Source organism: Xenopus laevis, chromosome 2L (assembly GCF_017654675.1).
Source record: "Xenopus laevis strain J_2021 chromosome 2L, Xenopus_laevis_v10.1, whole genome shotgun sequence".
NCBI classification, from domain to species: Eukaryota; Metazoa; Chordata; class Amphibia; order Anura; family Pipidae; genus Xenopus; species Xenopus laevis.
In genome coordinates this window covers 17338967-17357944 of record NC_054373.1, presented here as the reverse complement: position 1 = coordinate 17357944, position 18978 = coordinate 17338967, and the positions used below count along the sequence as shown (strand labels likewise).

Sequence of the window (18978 nt, the reverse complement as noted above, 5' to 3'; positions counted from 1 at the left end):
TGCCTGCAGAGAATCTCTGTGTACTCCAAATACACGGAAATATACTATATCCTGGAGAGATTTGAGGATAAATGAAAGGTACCCTATTTAATGTTTATTTTTTTTAGGGTTTTTGCATATCTTTGTTAGTGTGTATACACACATCTGATTGTTGGTATCTCAGAGTTAGTGGTTAGTTGTATTTCTTTGCCAACCTCAAATGTTTCCAGCCCAAATGACCAGAACTGCAAGAGCTGCGGCTTCTGTTAATTTTCTCATCTGCTCATGTAGTTTGCACTGGCCAACATGGTTCATCAGCAGATTTGAAGCAAGTTCTACCATCTGCAGTCTGAAAGGATCCCACTAATAGTGTTATTAGATGTTTTGGGCCCCACAACAAACAAATTTTAGGGCCACCATATCCAGAAGTTGTCCTGTTGGACCAATATACATTGAAATTGCTCATTAATCAGGGCTTCATGGTGCCCCCTATACCTCCTGGGCCTCCTGCAGCCACAGGGTCTGCATCCTCTGTAGTTACACCCCTGGATTCCACAATGATTGGTGAAAACAGCCCCACCAACCAGGCAAACATATCTTTGATGTACAGCCAGCTTAACATTAAAGCCTACTGACAGGATCCTTCCCTGCTATGCCCACCGGCCAATTTCAGGCTGATCCAATCCAATGTGATCCAGTTGGATCACAAAGATGGTGATATAGGCTGTTGGGGTAAGCAGCTGATGCAATCACCACCCCAACAAGATTTTTAAACCTGTCCAATCCATATCTGGCCAACTTTTGCCCATCATATTGGTTGGGTAGACCCGTCTAAAGGTGGCCATACACAGAGAGATCCGCTCGTTTGGCGATGTGCTAAACGAGTGGATCTCTCTCTCCGATATGCCCACCTTGAGGTGGGCAATATCGGGCTAATCCGATCGTGGGCCCTAGGGCCCAATGATCGGATCCTAGCGAATGGGAACGGGCAGTCAGATCGCGGGACCGCATCAACAAACAGATGCGGCCGCGATCCGATGGGATTTTTAGTCCCATCTGATCGAGATCTGGCCGACTTTCGGGGGAAGCCCGTGGGGGGGGGCCCCATACACGGGCCAATAAGCTGCCGACTCAGTCTGTCGGCAGCTTTTTTGTATGGCCACCTTGAGTCCCACATACATGGCCAGATAAGCTGCCAACTAGGAGTGAATGATCCAAATTGCCATCTAAAAAATGCCCATGTATGCCTGCCTTAAGGGTATTGGTTCAAGGATAATTTTGTCACCTACTAAATTTCTATCACATAGGCAGGAGTCAAAAGGCTATAAAATACTTTTGCATTGATAATAATGGTAATCACACTGACCCTGCCAGTCATTGGCAATGGGCAATGCCTATGTCTGAGCAATAAGGAGCTGATCAGGCACTGCACTGGCAGGGTCAGAGCAATAATAATGTATAATATTTTGCACTTGGCCACCCACGTGTGAGCGAGAAACCACAACAAAGCACCACATGTACCGTTACCCTAAAATGAGGCACCATATGAAGGTGACTACATACAGGTGCAACATGGTTCTTGTATTAAGCAGAGAATAAAATAGAGTATTCTGTTGTCCATATTTTATATTTGTCTTTGCCCCTAATATAAAAGGCAAAATTTAATGTTACCAATTGAAGGTAAGATGAAAACAGATCAGCGTATTGTTTCTATGCATTGGACATTCCTGTAATGTTACAGCTGTTCTAAGGAAATAAAAGCAGCTCATACCCTTTTCATTATCAGAGACAGATAGCGTCTTTATCAAAGTGTCTACAAAAATCTTTTAAAAAAGAGGCTACAGGAAGTCAAGCATGGCGTACTGTAAGAATTAGACAACCTTATCTTTGTTGGAAGGTTCTTCCCATATTGTTCTCCCCAGTGACTTCAATTAACCAAAATGTTCATTATACGAGATATGTATGGAGGCTGGGAAATAGAACTATGTGTTCTGAAGGACAGCAATGTCTAGCCTTGGACCTTTCGTTGATTTACATACAAGGAGTTATAATCGAACAAAAGTTTTGACAGCACCAATGTAAAAGTACTAGTCTCCTTTACTGTTATTATCCCTCAGGTCTCTTGTTATTGCAGTTTATTCTTTTTTCATTATTCAATAAGGGAATGACATTCATGAATAGTTTGGGCTTGGGGAATCCAGCAATGAGCGCATGCAATATGCTCATAGTACTAGGGGAAATCACATTTTTGACCTTCATGGAAGGTGTGCCAGGGTAAACAGCAACAAACAGGGTGGCATTACTGGCAATGATTTCCTCAAGGCAGTTACCTTGTCATTTTTACTCATGGTTTGTTGGGGTGGTTCCTTTGTAGACATACTATTGTGGTTTATATGGTACTGTGATACATTTTGATGTATGTGTGTGTGGTCGCTGAATTGCATAGAGTAGAGTTTTATTATTTTGATTTTGTGGGTGGTGTACTGCATTCTGCTGTGTTATGGGCACGGTGCCACATACTGTGTTTTGGTCATGGTAATTACTCTAAATTATATTTTATTACATTCTGTTGGGCCATTCTGGCACGAATGCTGTCAATGTGCTTTTATACCCACTGAACTGACCTCAGTTGCTTGTGTTCTGTTGTATAATCTCCTCCAGTAGGTAATAATAGTAATAATAATAATAATACTGATGATGATGATGAAGATGAAGAAGTTTACATCTATGTCAATAAATTATGTCGATAAACTTCTGTAGACCAATTTCTCCGACATGTTCCTGAGGCAGAACCTGCATCTAACAACATAAGACAACTCTGTGTTGAAGCCAGCAAATGTTATGTTGCTATGGTCATGCAACGTGGCAGTAGATACGACATTTCAAAACACAGACCTTGGGTGCAGAACTGGTAAGGGAGAATCTAGGACTACAACTACTCGTTCACTTTGACACAACAACAGTTGTATCTACTACTAAATGTCCAATGTGCCAGATGTCTCCTGATCTTCAACCAGCCACTGTTGGACACCACTACCCTGCACAACCTCATAGCCATCCAAAGACCTTCAGTAATATGGAGCTAAAAAGTTTCAAGTTGAAGATTGTTGCTGTACACGTTTCTCCCCTCTTCAGCCAAGGGAATAACATGCTGATCCAGCTTCTATAAATAACAGTATTGAGAAGAACTCACATCAGAATAATTTAGCAAGCTCTTCTCATGCCGCTGACAGCTAAATGTGGGAGAATTTGCCTTCATGTACTGGGGGCCTATGTGACCTCGGCAGAAAGGAAAAAATGAAGATTTAGCAGCAAAACACAGTAGCTGTCCTGTGTGAAAGGAGTTCTGTGGGAAAGCTGATAGGAGCGAAATACAGGAGTAAATAATGACAGCATCTGGGGCCAAGCATAACATGGAAACGTACAAGGGATTTAGCTGTCTAGAGATAAAAGAGGAAACTATCTGTTCTTTCTGGGGATTTACAGGTTATGCTGACATTCCATCAACTGCCTTTGTTTTTTAAAAAATTCACTTTCGTGGGGGAAATAAACTGAAATATACTATGCATTAATTAAGGGAGGAAAATCAGTAGCAATAGCCCCCCTCCTAAAGAATTGTACATATAATAATCATTAACCAGGAGACAAGGTTGAGCACCACATGGGTAAACTGCCCACAAAAGTCCATTCAAAAGCGAAATGTTCTAAATTCAGTCAGGACGTGTGGACCTTACTTACTGGTAAGGAGTTTCATCAATACTGCCCCCTGCCCTTCTTACCCTTCATAGAGGTAAAGATAGACATACATTGTAAGATTAGCCAGGGTTGCCAACATACTGAGCCAAATTCAGATGATCTGATTGTTTGGTGCACTAGTCCGACAGTAGGATCATAAATGGGTTTATAGGGAGATCCATAAGCAGAGGATGCCAGTGTGTTCTTTGCTGGATGGGATTTTCTAACCTGCACAGTTTTCAATCAGATATTGTTGGTCAGGCCTCTGGGAGGGCCACATTCAGGGGTGTAACTACAGAGGAAGCAGACTCTGCAGCTGTAGTGGGGCCCAGTAGGGCCCCATGAAGCCCTAATTTATATACAATTTCAAAAAAGAAGTCAACCTCATTTTGGCGGCCCGAAAAATAATTTGCTGTGGGGCCCAGTAATATCTAGTTACGCCACTGGCCACATACATAGGCCAATAAGCCACCCGAGGGACTGGATCAGAAGCTTATCAGTCCATGCTTGAGGCCTTCTTGGCCACCTTAACAGGAGAGAGTCTGGATCAATGTTCCCCAACATGTAACTCACCAACACCTTGGATGTTGCTCTCAGTGGTCTCAAAGCAGGTGCTTATGTTTTAATTCCAGACTTGGAGGCAAGTTTTAATTGCATAAAAACTAGATGTACTTTCAAGTAGAGCCTCCTGTAGGCTGCCAGTTCACACATAGGCTACCAAATAGCCAATCATAGTATTTATTTGACATCCCCAGGGACTTTTTTTATGCTTGTGTTGCTCCCCGACTCTTTTTACATTTGAATGTGGCTCACGGGTAAGAAAGGTTGGTGACCCCTGGTCTGGAGAGATAGGCAGTGGGGCAGAATAGGGCATGTGTGCTGCTCCACTTCAGATAGCAGAATATCCCAGACTGCACACCAAGACAAAATAAAGTAGGCAATACTTAATAAATGGCACAAGGTTTACTCCAGATCTGATTAAGAATACCAACCTGATTTCACAGTTGACTGGTAAATATTACCATCGGATTGGTTGCAAGGGGTATAAGAACGGGTGCAAACTATGCCCTGTTAATACATTACCTCCTAGTAGGGTTGTGGTGTATATAACCAGCCCAGCAGGTATAAATGACACCCTGCACCCATTTTATTAATAGAGGGAACATAACAGACTAGTTCAGCCCCCTGCTAGAGTCCCTGGTACTTGGGATCAAATCCAAGTGTTGACCCTGAACATGTAAGTGATTAGAGTCAACAAATAGGCTTTTGTGTTTATCAGATTGCACAAATTCTTACAGCCGGGCATATCAGGACACTCAGAGGGCAAGGAGGGACTTCTTGCTATGCCATTGGGGGGGTGTTTTTCTCAATATTCTTTTTATTTATTTTATTTAGGCCACTGGCTTAATGTCTACCAGGAATTCTGGAAATCCTTGGTATGCCTTGATTTTCTGTATATTATTTATCAAATCTTATTGGTCTGCATTCTGTTTTTCTCCATTAAACCTTACACTCCAGTGCAAGCCTGTGACATCCCATTAGCCAGTGGAACTGCGAGGAACACATCTCTTGGCAATAACATAACAGGTCACCCCAGGTAGTTCTGCTGGAGAAATTTCATATATTTATGCCAAAGTCTTACATTGTCATGTGCTCGCCTAATGCATACTTTTCCCTGTGCCTGAGAGCTACCAACTGCTTGTGAAATGTTCTCGTTTGACAGCTAAAATGCAAATATTATTCTGCTAACACACAAGCACGAAGTTCAAAGTAGCCCTTGCTAGTAAACAGAAATGGAAAATGTACCTCACGCGTTTCGCCTGGTTGAAGGATAAATACACCATTAGGATGTGCAAAAAAATTCAGCTCTGCGGGAGGCTGAGCCAATCAAAACACAGAGATGCTTGTTTGGAGTCTAGCTTAGAGATGAGGAAACTGCAGACATCCAGATATTGTCAAAACAAAAACTTTTAACCCAAATAGATGTCATTTAATAACAACTGCAAGACTCCAGCCCCATCCTGCACTGGGAATTGCAAGGATTAATAGTTTCCCAGTAATTAACGATGTTCCCCTTTGCTCTGTCCATTAATTATTCCATATTACCCGTCCCTGAACAAACTTCTGCCCTCCAGTTCTGTGAGCTGTAGTTCAAAAAGATATAGCCCTGTGAAGGAATTTAGCGTTAGGCTGCCCAGATAACTAGTGTAACTGAGGACACATATCAAGTGCAAGTATTTCAAGGATTCATTCTAATCAGCAGCGTAGCTAGAAATTACTGGGCCCCATAGGAAAATCATTTTAGAGCCCCTGTTAACTTTGGGAATAAGATTTTTATTTTGCAAATTATATATTGAAACTGCAAATCCAGTGCCTTTATGGCCGGGCCAATCTTATCATCTGCGTCCCCTTGACTGGGTGTTGCTTGATGGTAGGCTATGGGGACTCCAGGCTGAATATGCAAATACTGTATTCCCTCTGCTGTCTGCCACTGTAATACTACCCATTCAACTCTCTCATTGTGACCCCCAGCATTTCATGACATAGTTTTAACAAACTGTGACCACCAACATTTCATGGCACAGTCCTAACATACTGTGACCCCAGGATTTCATGGCACAGTCCTAAGACACTGTGACTCCCAGCATTTCATGGCACAGTTCTAGCACACTGTGACCCCCAGCATTTCACAGCACAGTTTTAACAAACTGTGACCACCAACATTTCATGGTACATTCCTAACACACTGTGTCTCCCAGCATTTCATGGCACAGTTCTAACACACTGTGACCCCATAATTTCATGGCACAATCCTAACACACTGTGACTTCCAGCATTTCATGGCAAAGTTTTAAGAAACTATGACCACCAACATTTCATGGTACATTCCTAACACACTGTGATTCCCAGCATTTCATAGCATAGTTTTAACAAACTGTGACCACCAACATTTCATGGCACAGTCCTAACACACTGTGACTCCCAGCATTTCATGGCACAGTCCTAACACATTGTGACCCCAGGATTTTATGGCACAGTCCTAACACACTGTGGCCCCTATCATTTCATGGCACAGTCAGAACACACTGTGACCACCAGCATTTTATGGCTCAGTCTCCAAACTGCAGCCTCCAAGCTTTTCTCAAGAGACCGAGTGTCAGCCTCCCTCCCCAAGCTCCGCACACATATTATCATCAGCAAACCCCCATGCCTCTTGTCTCCAGACAGCTGCAATTTATATAATGCAGGGAGTGACGTCACAATATCTTCTCTTGAGAATGTGACACGCACTCCGGAGGGGGCAGCCAGGTATGCTAAGATGAGGGTCCCTGATTAGGCACAATAGATTCAATATCTGGGCCCCCAGCAGTCACAGTGTCTACTTCTATAGTTATAGCCCTAATTCAAATGAGTTATCCTGCCCTACCGCTGAACACAGGTGAGATACAACATGCAGAGTATTACCTGGGTTTGGTGGTTCAGCGGCTGTGCCGTGGGTACGGATACAAGTGAAAAGAGTAGCCTCCATTAACTCATGCCTTCCCATGTGGTGGAATTAAAATGCCAAAGCAGAGGAACGCAAGAGTAAACATCTGTGTATATGGGCCCTTAGATGTGCCTGATTTTAGGTGGGAATGAGGACGGTGGCAGTTCCCTAGCAACAAGCTTTACACATCCAAAAAAAAGTTGGCCAAATCCTGTTACTTTTTTTTTCAAATTTAATAAAAACAAACGTGCTGAGGTCATTTCTACTCTTTTTTTTTCAAATTGCTTTGCCATTCAGGCTGGGGCTCCATTGTTAGCGTGGAGCAGGGTTAACTGAGGCAAATCATTACTAACATAAATATCACTTTACCGAGGAGCATACAGGATTACAGGGCACCGGCAACTGAAATCCTGATTTTAAATTCCAGACATGTTGCCTCATTGTTTTTTAACCTCTTTCTTTCTTTAGGGGTAAAAAAAACGGTGGGGGGAGGGGGAACTTGGCCGGGGCCTTTAAGGCATATGCTTCTAGTTATGGTATGTAGGTTAGTGTCTGTCTATTTATAGCCCAGCCACCATGACTGTTGTGTACATTGCACTATAAACTTACACAAGTGGTTTAGTTAAGGAACTGATTGTGTTCAGATGCTTTCTCTGATGTTACTGGCATGGAGAGGGTTGGCACAGGGAAGGATGGAACAAACCCCCCCGTCCGACCACATTATATAGTGAATAAAGTACCCCCTATTGTAAAATAAAAGGATATTATAAGTTACCGTGGAGTTTCGTGACCATATAAAAGTACGAGGCCGAAGGCCGAGTGTTTTTATACTGGTCATGGAACTCCGAGGTTACTTCTAATATCCTCATATTTTGCAACTGGAGGTACTTTATTTATTATAATACACAAGTTTCAGTGAGTCATGTGACAGAAATTACGTCAGAACTCACCTTTTTTAACTGATGACATCACTACTCACCGTTTATAAGGATATAATTTACAAGATATTCATGGCTTTTGTGTATTATATATATATATATATATGTACATCATGACAACCTACAGTTTTTTCTGAACTACAACTCAGACCTTCTGGGACCATGGGAACGCTGGCAACATTCAAAGATTGCCAATGGGCACTGAGCTATAAAAATGGATACAAAATTGGACACTATTTTATACTATTCACTTGCACGTAGGCACACCCTGTGGGACTTTTGTTACTGGCCATAACTGACCCCATTTGTACATGAACTCAGGGTCGCCCCCATCCCCTACCTTTTATTTGCTCAAATTTTCATCATCGGGACCAGAGCAATGGGGATTGGCGTATGGGAGATTTAAAAAATGATCGTAACTCCTGGGCATCAAAGAATAAGAAGCACCTATGGCGGAGCTCACCCAAGCGTGCAGTGTCTCCTTGCCGGTCGCAGCTATCGTTAGACTTCTGTCGCTTCTCTCAAACCCTCGCTTTCAAAAACCTACGCATTTCGTGCCTGTATAGTCAGCACTTCCTCAGGGTTTAGGGTACCCTGAGGCAGTGCCGACTATACAGGCACGGAACGCGTAGGTTTTTGAATTTGCACACCCACTGTTACTACGTTTCCACAATAAAGCCGGATTGATATTAAAGCCAGTGTCTTCTGTGCGGTGTGGTCAGCGCTGTAAAGCGAGCATTATATTTTGCAATTCGGAGTATCTCCTGGGCATCCCCGGTGTTTTTGAACAAATGCTTAAGCATGACTTGATGCAATTGCCAATTTGCAACCTGCAACAATGCTGACAGTTTGGGGAAATTAGCCTCATTGTGGACGATTAAATGATAATCCACATGCAAATGTTGCCCCTTACATGCTGAACTTGCTTGGGAAATGAGCACTGAAGAAGGAATGATATGCTGCACTTACCCTTTACTCTTACCCTTTCACTAAAAGGGCATAGTAATCCCAACCAGAGTCTAGTAACATTTTTGGCAATTCTTATTATGTTACCCTCTAAACACTACTGTGCAGTTGCTCAGGTTTAAAAATCAGGGGCATGAGCACATAATCATAGGGATTGCATATGATTAAGTGCTGGGTAAGCATGAAACGCATTGGGCTACATGTGGGGGTTTTTGTTGTATTTTAATATGATATAATAAACATTTGTTTATCAATAGCATGATTATATAGTGAATAAAGTACCCCCTCTTGTAAAATATAAGGATATTATAAGTTACCGAGGAGTTTCATGACCATATAAAAACACGAGGCCGAAGGCCGAGTGTTTTTATACAGGTCATGGAACTCCGAGGTAACTTCTAATATCCTTATATTTTAAAGCTGGGGGTACTTTATTTATTATAATACACAAGTTTCAGTGAGTCATGTGACAGAAATGACATCAGAACTCACCGTTTATAACTGATGACATCAGAACTCACCGTTTATAAGGATATAATTTACAAGATATTCATGGCTTTTGTGTATTATAGAGATATTTTAAGTTTTAGGCTAGGGCCACACGGGAAGATTCAGGGAGATTGGTCGCCTGGCGAGGCAATTTCGAGCGACTTTGAAAAACGTGTCGCCGCGTGTGAATAGGCACAGGCGACTTTAGTGCTAGTGGGTGCAAATACCAGCAAGCCATTCAGGAAGATTCGACGTGGCGATTAGTCGCCAGGCGACTAATCTCCCTGAAATCTTCCCGTGTGGCCTAGCCCTAATGAGCAGGAAGAGACACAATGGGTTGGTGTTGCCCTTCCTTATATGAGCTGACTATTTGCTATACAGGTATGTGACCTGTTATCCAGAATGCTCGGGACCTGGGGATTTCCGGATAACAGATCTTTCCGTAATGTGGATCTTTATACCTTTACTTTAAACAAGGATTAATTATATCTTACTTTGAATCAAGTGCACTGTACTGTTTTATTATTACAGATAAAAAAGAAAAAAAATTTGATTATTTGATTATAAAGAAGTCTATGGGAGATGGGCTTTCTGTAATTCTGAGCTTTCTAGATAACGGGTTTCCGGATAATGGATCTTATACCTGTACTACATGTTAGGTGCCAGATTGTAATAAAATGATGATGCTGTTCAATGAGGTCAGTGGAGTGGAGAAATCTAAGGGCCATAAAAATCTGTTGGAGGCCACATGTTACTCAGTGAGATAGCCCTGCAGTGGCCCATTCCTTTTCTTTGAGCTGCTGGGCAATTACAGTAAGAAGACAAGAAGCAGCAAAGGCCAGTCGGGCCAATCAAGGGAATCTGGTTGGAAAGGAAATAGTTTCCCTGAAATAAAGTGGATTTTGCTTTGTGATTAGTGGTTGGACTGGGGTGCACTAGCTCAGAGAGGAACTCAATGCACAAGGGAAAGGGAAAATAAATCAAACACAACAGCACCCACTCCCCAAAGAATGTCCAGCAATGAAATGTATGCCATGCCATCTGGGACAGCCGTTTCCACTCGCCATTCCAGGGATTTTTATTCCCCTTAAGCCTCAGATGTTGAACTGCCTTTATAATCCCCGAGACTGGCATGTAACTTATGACTTGAGAAAAACATAGGAAGACAGAGAGCAAATGTGATTCATCTGAAGCTACACAGGCTGCCAAGTCCCTAGCGCTTGCCAGGAGCAGGTTTATTTCTCTTAAAGGACATTTCTGGCTGGCTGTGTTCATTACGGACGCTGCGTGGATTCTTTAAGGCATGTATGGGCAGGTGGGTTCCCCCTGTTCTGGCTGTGGTGAATTCTAGCACCTTTTAAGGAGTGGTGAGCAGCAGAAGAACAGAAAGCAAAGAGAGATTAATGCTGCTGCCTTTTGCAGACACAACTGATATTTTAGTAACAGACCCAGGGTGGCCCCAGAACAGGGCTACCAGCATCCCAATGAGGCATTTGGTGACAGTTGTGCCAAGCATAAGACCAAACTGAGAGCAGTAAGAGCTCTGCATGGTCATCTTTAGGGCTAAGGAAAGTCCAGAGGCTATGGATGGAAACAAGGACCAGAAGTTAATGAAATGTGGACATTGGCGAGGCAGGGGCTTTATCTGCTCTAGGGTTCCCCTCAGTGGACCTACCATGGGGTCCTGGGTGAAGCAGGAGCACTACGAGTAGGTGATAAGGACAAGGGTGCAGGTAATGGAGACTGGTTTAGGTTAGCAACAGGGCCCATAAGGAACAAGTTTTGAAGTGCTACAGAACCCACCTTAGATATTAGATAACAGAGCAGTAAATGCAGCCTGCTGATTGGTTGTTTTGAGGTATGAACGCTACTATTATATTATCCTTATTTAATACACAAGAGCCATGAATATCCTGTAAATTATATAGTGAATAAAGTACCCCCTCTTGTAAAATATAAGGATATTATAAGTTACAGAGGAGTTTCATGACCATATAAAAACACGAGGCCGAAGGTGACTTCTAATATCCTCATATTTTGCAACTGGGGGTACTTTATTTATTATAATACACACATTTCAGTGAGCTATGTGACAGAAATGACATCAGAACTCACCGTTTATAAGGATAAAATTTACATAGCTTTTGTGTATTATATCCTTATACACAAAAGCCATGAATATCTTGTAAATTATATCCTTATAAACGGTGAGTTCTGATGTCATCAGTTATAAACGGTGAGTTCTGATGTCATTTCTGTCACATGACTCACTGAAACTTATGTATTATAATAAATAAAGTACCCCCAGTTGCAAAATATGAGGATATTAGAAGTTACCTCGGAGTTCCATGACCTGTATAAAAACACTCGGCCTTCGGCCTCGCATTTTTATATGATCATGGTACTCCTCGGTAACTTATAATATCCTTATATTTTACAAGAGGGGGTACTTTATTCACTATATAAACAGTGCTTAGTGATGTTATCGGTTATAATCGGAGCTTATAATGTAAACCGCTCCTGCTTTGTGAATTCCCAGTGAATCTCTTCTGCATTACGGGACACCGAACGAAACAGAGTTGATCGTGTGAGAGCCATAGGAAAAGGTAAAGATAAGTAATGGAGATACACATCTCTTTCTGGTTTCTATGCTCATTGACCCTGGCAACCAGGCGGCATTTTAAATTCCAGGTGGCTGGAGAGATGCAGGAAAGGAGGGCAGGCTCAACGTTCATCCATGCACGCCTACATGATTTCAGGTTAACTTCCCCTTTAATACTCACAGTTGGAAAACCAGGATTCCTATATCCCTTAGTTAATCTCTGTGGGTCAGGATTCCCATTTACACTCTGCCCACCCACCGCACAATCCCTGTATGTACCCACGCCTTTCCTTTAACCACGGGGCGCCCTATTAAATACATCGCAGTCATCCAAGGGAAAGAGAGAAAAAAAAAGTCCAGCCAGCTGAGCAAAGTCTCCGGGGCCTCATTTCAACTTTCAGCTGCAAAACTGACATTTGCCGTCTCCCTCCCGTCCAACCTGCGTAACTGGGTTATAAAATGTTCAGTGTGGCCCCAGGCAAAATGTGAGCAGAACGATTTTTCATCAAGTCCGGGCTCTGTTTGGTCAAAACGGAATAAAAACAGAGGCTCCATGGGTTAAATAGTGGAACAGACGCATCCTGCTTGGTTATCCTGTATTATTATTGAGTAGCCATTCAGTATATAGTTGAAATAATAGCACATTGTTTATCACTGAAGCCAAAGACTGTTATACTTGTTATGATACTAACTTGTAACCTTTGTTTTTCCAGTTGTCGTTAAACGACAACTCCCAGCGTACCACCAAGCGCTAGAGCTTGTTTGGGTTACCGGGAGCTATCCTTACGGAAGATCTGATGGGGCCGCCAGCTGCAGAAGCCTGTACTGGATTCCAAACAGCCACCTGTGTTTTCATTGGCTCGGCCTTCTCTAGTGCTGATATTTTGTTTGGCTCTCCAGATTGTGTTGAACTTCAACTCCCGGATGAATACTGTCGTTGATTGCTGGAGTTACATCTGGAGAGGCTGCAGGTTGCCCTAGAGTTAGTCCTTACCACTGGAAACTGACACCCTGCAAGACTAACTATGGTGCAGACTGCAGCGGTTATTGTACAGCCATGAAGTTTTGATCCAAATGAATTACTATCCATAACACCTGCTGAATCCATATGTAATCTGCTTTTTGGGGGAGTTAAATGGCAACCTAGGGCCTCCAGAACATCTGTAGATACTGCAGATTGCCCTAAAGTTGTACAGTTGCCTCCTAAACACTGGATCGCACAGGTAACTGACACCCTGCAAGACTAACTATGGTGCAGACTGCAGTAGTTATCTTGCAGCCATGAACTTTTAAATCTAAATTAATTACTATCCATACCGTATGCTGGATCCATATTGAATCTGCTTTTTGAGGGAGTTAAATGGCAACCTGTGGCCTCCAGAGCATCTGTAGAGGCTGCAGGTTGCCCTAGAATTGTACAGTTGCCTCCTGGATCACACAGGAAACTGACACCCTGCAAGGCTTATTGTGATGCAGACTGCAGTGATTATTCTGCAGCCATGAAGTTTTGATCTAAATGAATTACTATCCATAACACCTGTTGAATCCATTTGTAATCTGCTTTGAGAGGGGGTTAAATGGCAACCCTGGCACCTTGTGAGTAGGTTAAAAAGCACAGGTGGCTATACAGTACCTCTATGATTTGCCCTTAACTGGGATCAGCTTTCAAAGGTCTTGGAAGCACAGATCTCTGGAATGTATAACATAACCCATCAAAGCTGTTTCAAAACAACAACTCCCAGCATGCTTTCCAAGCCAAGGGAGGAGCTGATATTTCCAACAGCTGGAGGGGTGTGTGACACTAATGTTGTGAGGGTTTGGGGAGAGAGAGGAGGGTGCATATGGGAAGTAGGGTTTGTCTGGGGAAATGTGCAATGCTCAACCCAGCACTACACACGCACACAATCGCATGTTGTCCTATTACATAACCCAAAGCCAAATAACAAAACATAAGGCCGACACATATTTCTTTGAAGGCTAGATGGGAAACGGAGATAATATGACAAGAATCATCTACAGACACACAAGAGAGGAGGCTCTAGCCCGGGGCCCTTGATATTTAAGGACTGTACTTGTTTATTCCTATTCCCCCTAATGTCAAGGAATTGCCGAGGTGTGTGCAGAACACACGTTCTCTCCTCTCTCTTAGAGCTCAAAAGGAATGACTGAGCATGGGAAGTGCTGCTTTGCTGCCAACAGTAATTGGCTATGGGGATGGGGTGGGGGGAGCATGAACTGCACCTGTTTCAGTACTAGGAATGTTGCCAGCAATACAGAAAACTCACATGAAGCAGCCACCTCACCCCCCACCTTAAAGACTCGCACATTGGAAATCAACATGCCAAATCTAGATGTGAGCTGCAGACTGCACTGATTATTGAGCAGCCATGCACATGTTACATTTTCTGGTGAAGGCCTGAGTCGCTCCGGTAACTTGCAGAATGCGGTAGAGTCACCCTGCAACAATTTCCCTTATTGCTGCTCTTTGGGTATCAAAGGGTTAAAGTTTCTGATGAAGTGCTATAGCCTCCCATGGACCTGAAGCCGGCTGAAAATTACACGTCATTGTTTTCTATGGCGTAAACCATACAGGTACACATGGTAGATGGTCACCCCAATACTACTGCTTCCATTCTCACTTAATATGGACAATGCAACAATTTCCCTTATTGCTGCTCTTTTGGCTATTAAAGGGTTAAAGTTTCTGATGATGTGCTAAAGTCTCACATTGACCTGAAGCCGGCTAAAAATTACACGTCATAGTTTTCTATGGAGTAAGTCACACAGGTACACATGGTAGATTGTCAGCCCACTACTACTTCCCTTAAAATGGACCTTTTAGGCTATTAGAGTTTTACAATTTCTGATTATAAGCTATGCCACACAGGTGACTTGTAGCAGCCTAAGAATTACATCATTGTTTTCTATGGCGTAAACCACATGAGCTACATATGGTAGATTATCAGCCTACTGCTTCTGCATGGATCACTGCTTAAAAAAAACCAGACCTGTTTGGCTATTAGAGCGTTAAAGTTTCTGATGAAGTGCTAACCAAGCTGAAAATTACACATCATTGTTTTCTATGGAATAAACCACACTGGTGCACATGGTAGATGGTCACCCCACTACTACTGCTTCAATTGTCACCTAATAAAACCTTTTAGGCTATTAGAGTTTTACAATTTCTGATTATAAGCTATGCCACACAGGTGACTTGCAGCAGCCTAAAAATTACATCATTGTTTTCTATGGCGTAAACCACATGAGCTACATATGGTAGATTTTCAGACTACTGCTTCTGCACTGATTGCTGCTTAAAAACCTGACCTGTTTGGCTATAAGAGGGCTACATTTTTTGATGAATAGTGTGGTTTTAAACTGGCTACTTGTAGCTGTCTAAAAATTGCATGTTATTGTTTTCTATGGCATAAATCCCACAGGCATCTAGTATTATCACATTGGGGATAGTGTGTCTTATATAAAAATAAAGCATTGCCATGACCTTGGGTTAAACTTGGTTGTTTGTTGTGTGAAGTAGAAAGACATTAGCTCCTGGGTGACCATTTGTATGTGATAACTTGATAGAAGTAGGGTACTTTTCTCTCTCTAAATGATTCTTGGGTTAAACTCCTGGTAAAAAAGAGGAATAACACCCATCCCCTCCACACACATTTGATCTACCACCTACCTCCCTGGTGAAGAGGATGGCCGCATCATAGTGCTGATCGTGCTCATCATCCAGTTGGTTGTGCTGATGTTGCCACTTGCAGAAGTTCTTCAGGGTGGTGGCCGCGTTCTTGTTCACATCTGGCCCCTTGTCCTTGTCTGTCAACATCACCACCTTGACCACAGCCAAGCGGATATGGTTTTCAATGCTGGCATGACTGTACAGCCTCGATGCAATAGAAGCCAAAGTCAACAGATAGTGGTGGAGGTCCTTCCCGTACTTCTTGGCCATGGACTCATCAGCTACCAGGAGGAGTTCCACGTGTCTGGACTTGGATATGGACCTCCTCTGGCGTTTCTTTAGTGCGGTTGACTGGAAGAACGTTTCTTTGAGGTTGGGATCAGAAGGAACTGAGGTCTGGTTGGCTTTCTGAGGGTTCTCCTGGGTTTGCTGGTGTTTGTGGGGGTGCCCATGCTTATGCAGCCTTTTCTTTAAGCCATGGGTTTCACAGCTGGCTCTGGTGGGTACAGTCTCAAAGCTAAAGCGATCCTTGATGAAGGCATGGAGCACCCTCTCAGAACCATCGCTGTAGACATGGGCTTCACCTGCTGAGCCTTTGATTAGAGGCTTGATGGTGTAGTGGGCATGTTTGATTGCAAAGTAGCCATCCAAGCCCCCACACAGGTTGAACACAGCCAAAGACTGGGGGCTGGAGTCCACTGTCCCCCTGTAGAAGCAGTGTCGCTGGAAACGGTGCTGAGGATGGAGGCGTCCCAGGTACCTGGTGCTGAAGTGGGGAGACAACAACAACTCATCCCTCTCCAAGTCCAGCAGAAACTTCTTGCCGTCCGCGTACAGAATGTAGCCCACCTTGCCCCCGCCGGCGTAAATCTGGTCGATATTCTGCACGATGCCGCTGCGCCTCTGGTGTTCGCCCCGGTGATGTTTATAATGGGCAGGTGGATCGGCCCGGCCGCTGGAGTCGGCAGTTTTGTTAGAAAGCGCAGCGGCGGCAAAGTGCAACTTCCCAGCCACAAGCAGCAGCAGCAGGACGCTCGGGATCAGCACCATTGTTCTCTAACTGAAAGAAGGGGAAAATATAAAAAAAAAAAAAAAAAAAAAAAAAAGCGTCTGGGATGAATCAGCCACAGGAATAAAAATGTCAACAGAAGCAGGAACCGGTCAAAACTTTGTTCCTGTTAAGCAACAGCAGCAGATTGTGGCAGCCTTGTGCTTCTTTCAGCATCAGCGCTCACAATAGACTGGAAACTGCCAGCTCTTCTTACAGTGGATCTCAAGGATGCGAACTGCCGGTTTTGAATACGCGGTATCTCTGTGCAAACTGCCGGCTCTGAATACTGCTGTATCGCTCTGAATACTGCTGTATCTCTCTGCAAACTGCCGGCTCTTCGGACAATGCCGGCGCTGCTAACTGTCAGCTCTTCCTCCAGGTTTCCCAACTTGATCAAGGCGCCCCTGTCATTTCTCTATCTCCCTGGATGCAGTTCTTGCGCCTTTGTGGCTGGTCCAGGGGAAGCAAAGGCGCGTCTGAGCGCAGGAGTCGGCACAAGTCGCACAAGTCGCCTTTTTTTTTGTAGTTGTGACCCCCCCTCCTCTTCCAGCCCAGGGTGGATACGAACATGAAGAGAAGAGAGAGAGAAGTGAAGATGAGAGGAGGTGGAACAATAAATTTATACTGGAATGCCATTTTCAATGAGTCGTCACTGCAGGCTGCCTCTTAAAGGGAGAGATTTTTTGGAGCAGCCCTCCCACCCCAAATAATCCCAAGCGCAGGGAAAGTGTTATGTGTCTGCAGCTCTTTCATTTCCATCCTCTCCGGGATCTTATTTCCCAACTTGTCGCTGACTAACAGCTGACTTGCTGCATCTTTGTGGCATTTTAGCGTCTTTTCCTGGAAATGCCCAGCAGATTTGACTGGTGGGTGTTGTTCCTTCTTATGGAATGCTGGGGGTCTTTAGACACCCCACAGATATCCAACCTGCTCCATTCAGTCACAGCTCCCAGCATGCACCTGCACCAAAGGGATGAGGTTTAGTTAAACAGCACTTTGGGGGTTACAAAAGGGATGAGGTTTAGTTAAACAGCACTTTGGGGGTTACAGGTTGGACACCCCCTGCTATTGGTGTGAGCCATCCTGGCATTAGTAATATACATTATATGTATATAGGTATGGGACTTGTTATCCAGAATGGATGGGACCTGGGGTTTTTCGGATAATGGATCTTTCCGTAATTGGGATCTTTAGAGCTTAAAGGAGAAGTAAAGTCGTTTAGCACTTGGGGGTGCCAGGGTTCATCCAGCGAGCACCACGGAGCGATCCTCTTCCGCCTTCTTCTTCCTTCATGCGACTGCGCATACGCATAAGAGTGAAAAGCCGAACTTTAACTAAAAAGTCGACTTTTTCATTCTACTGCGCATGCGCCCGCCCCAGGACATTTGAAGAAAGAATAAGCCGGCAGGGGATCGATCCATGGTGCTCGCTGGTATAACCCCGGCACCCCCAAGTACTAAACGACTTTCCTTCTCCTTTAAGTCTAATAGAATATCATGTAAACATTAAATAAAGCCAATAGGCTGGTTTTGTTTCCAATAAGGATTGGGTCGGGATCAAGTACACAGTATTGTTTTATTATTACAGAGAAAAAGGAAATAATTTTAAAAAATTGGATTATCTGGATAATTGGAGTCTATGGGAGAGAATTTCTGGATAACAGATCCCATACCTGTACATGTACCTGTATATTTATCTATATAAATCAATAAAGGATCAGCGTTCTCTTTCATCCAGTGAATAGTGATGGGCAAATTTGTCCCGTTTTGTGCAATTTTCGCCAGTTTCACGAATTTGGCAGGAAATTTGCGAAACTGGTGAAAAATGTGTGAATCTGCGAGTTTGACATCAAAATGGGCACCGGCATCAACTTTGAATGTCAATGGGCGTCCAAATTTTTCTGACGCTGGTGAATTTTCGAGGCTGATTCGCAAATTTATTTGCTGGTGGTGAAATCGGCAAATTCGCCATGAATTCGTGCTTGGCAAATAAATTCGCCCATCACTACTAGTGAACGAAGTGTTTACTGTCAACACAGCATCA

The 18978-nt window shown here is 43.5% G+C and overlaps 1 protein-coding gene across 1 annotated transcript in view; it reads right to left on the bottom strand.

Moving 5' to 3' along the window:
• The window catches only part of adamts5.L (ADAM metallopeptidase with thrombospondin type 1 motif 5 L homeolog), a 79107-nt gene extending 61140 nt beyond the window's left edge, over positions 1-17967 (bottom strand). The window contains exon 1 of the mRNA XM_018245960.2: positions 15885-17967. Coding sequence (XP_018101449.1) covers positions 15885-16934 — 1050 coding nt within the window. The 5' untranslated portion in view covers positions 16935-17967. The remainder of the gene's footprint in view (positions 1-15884) is intronic.
• Between the last annotated feature and the right edge of the window lie 1011 nt (positions 17968-18978).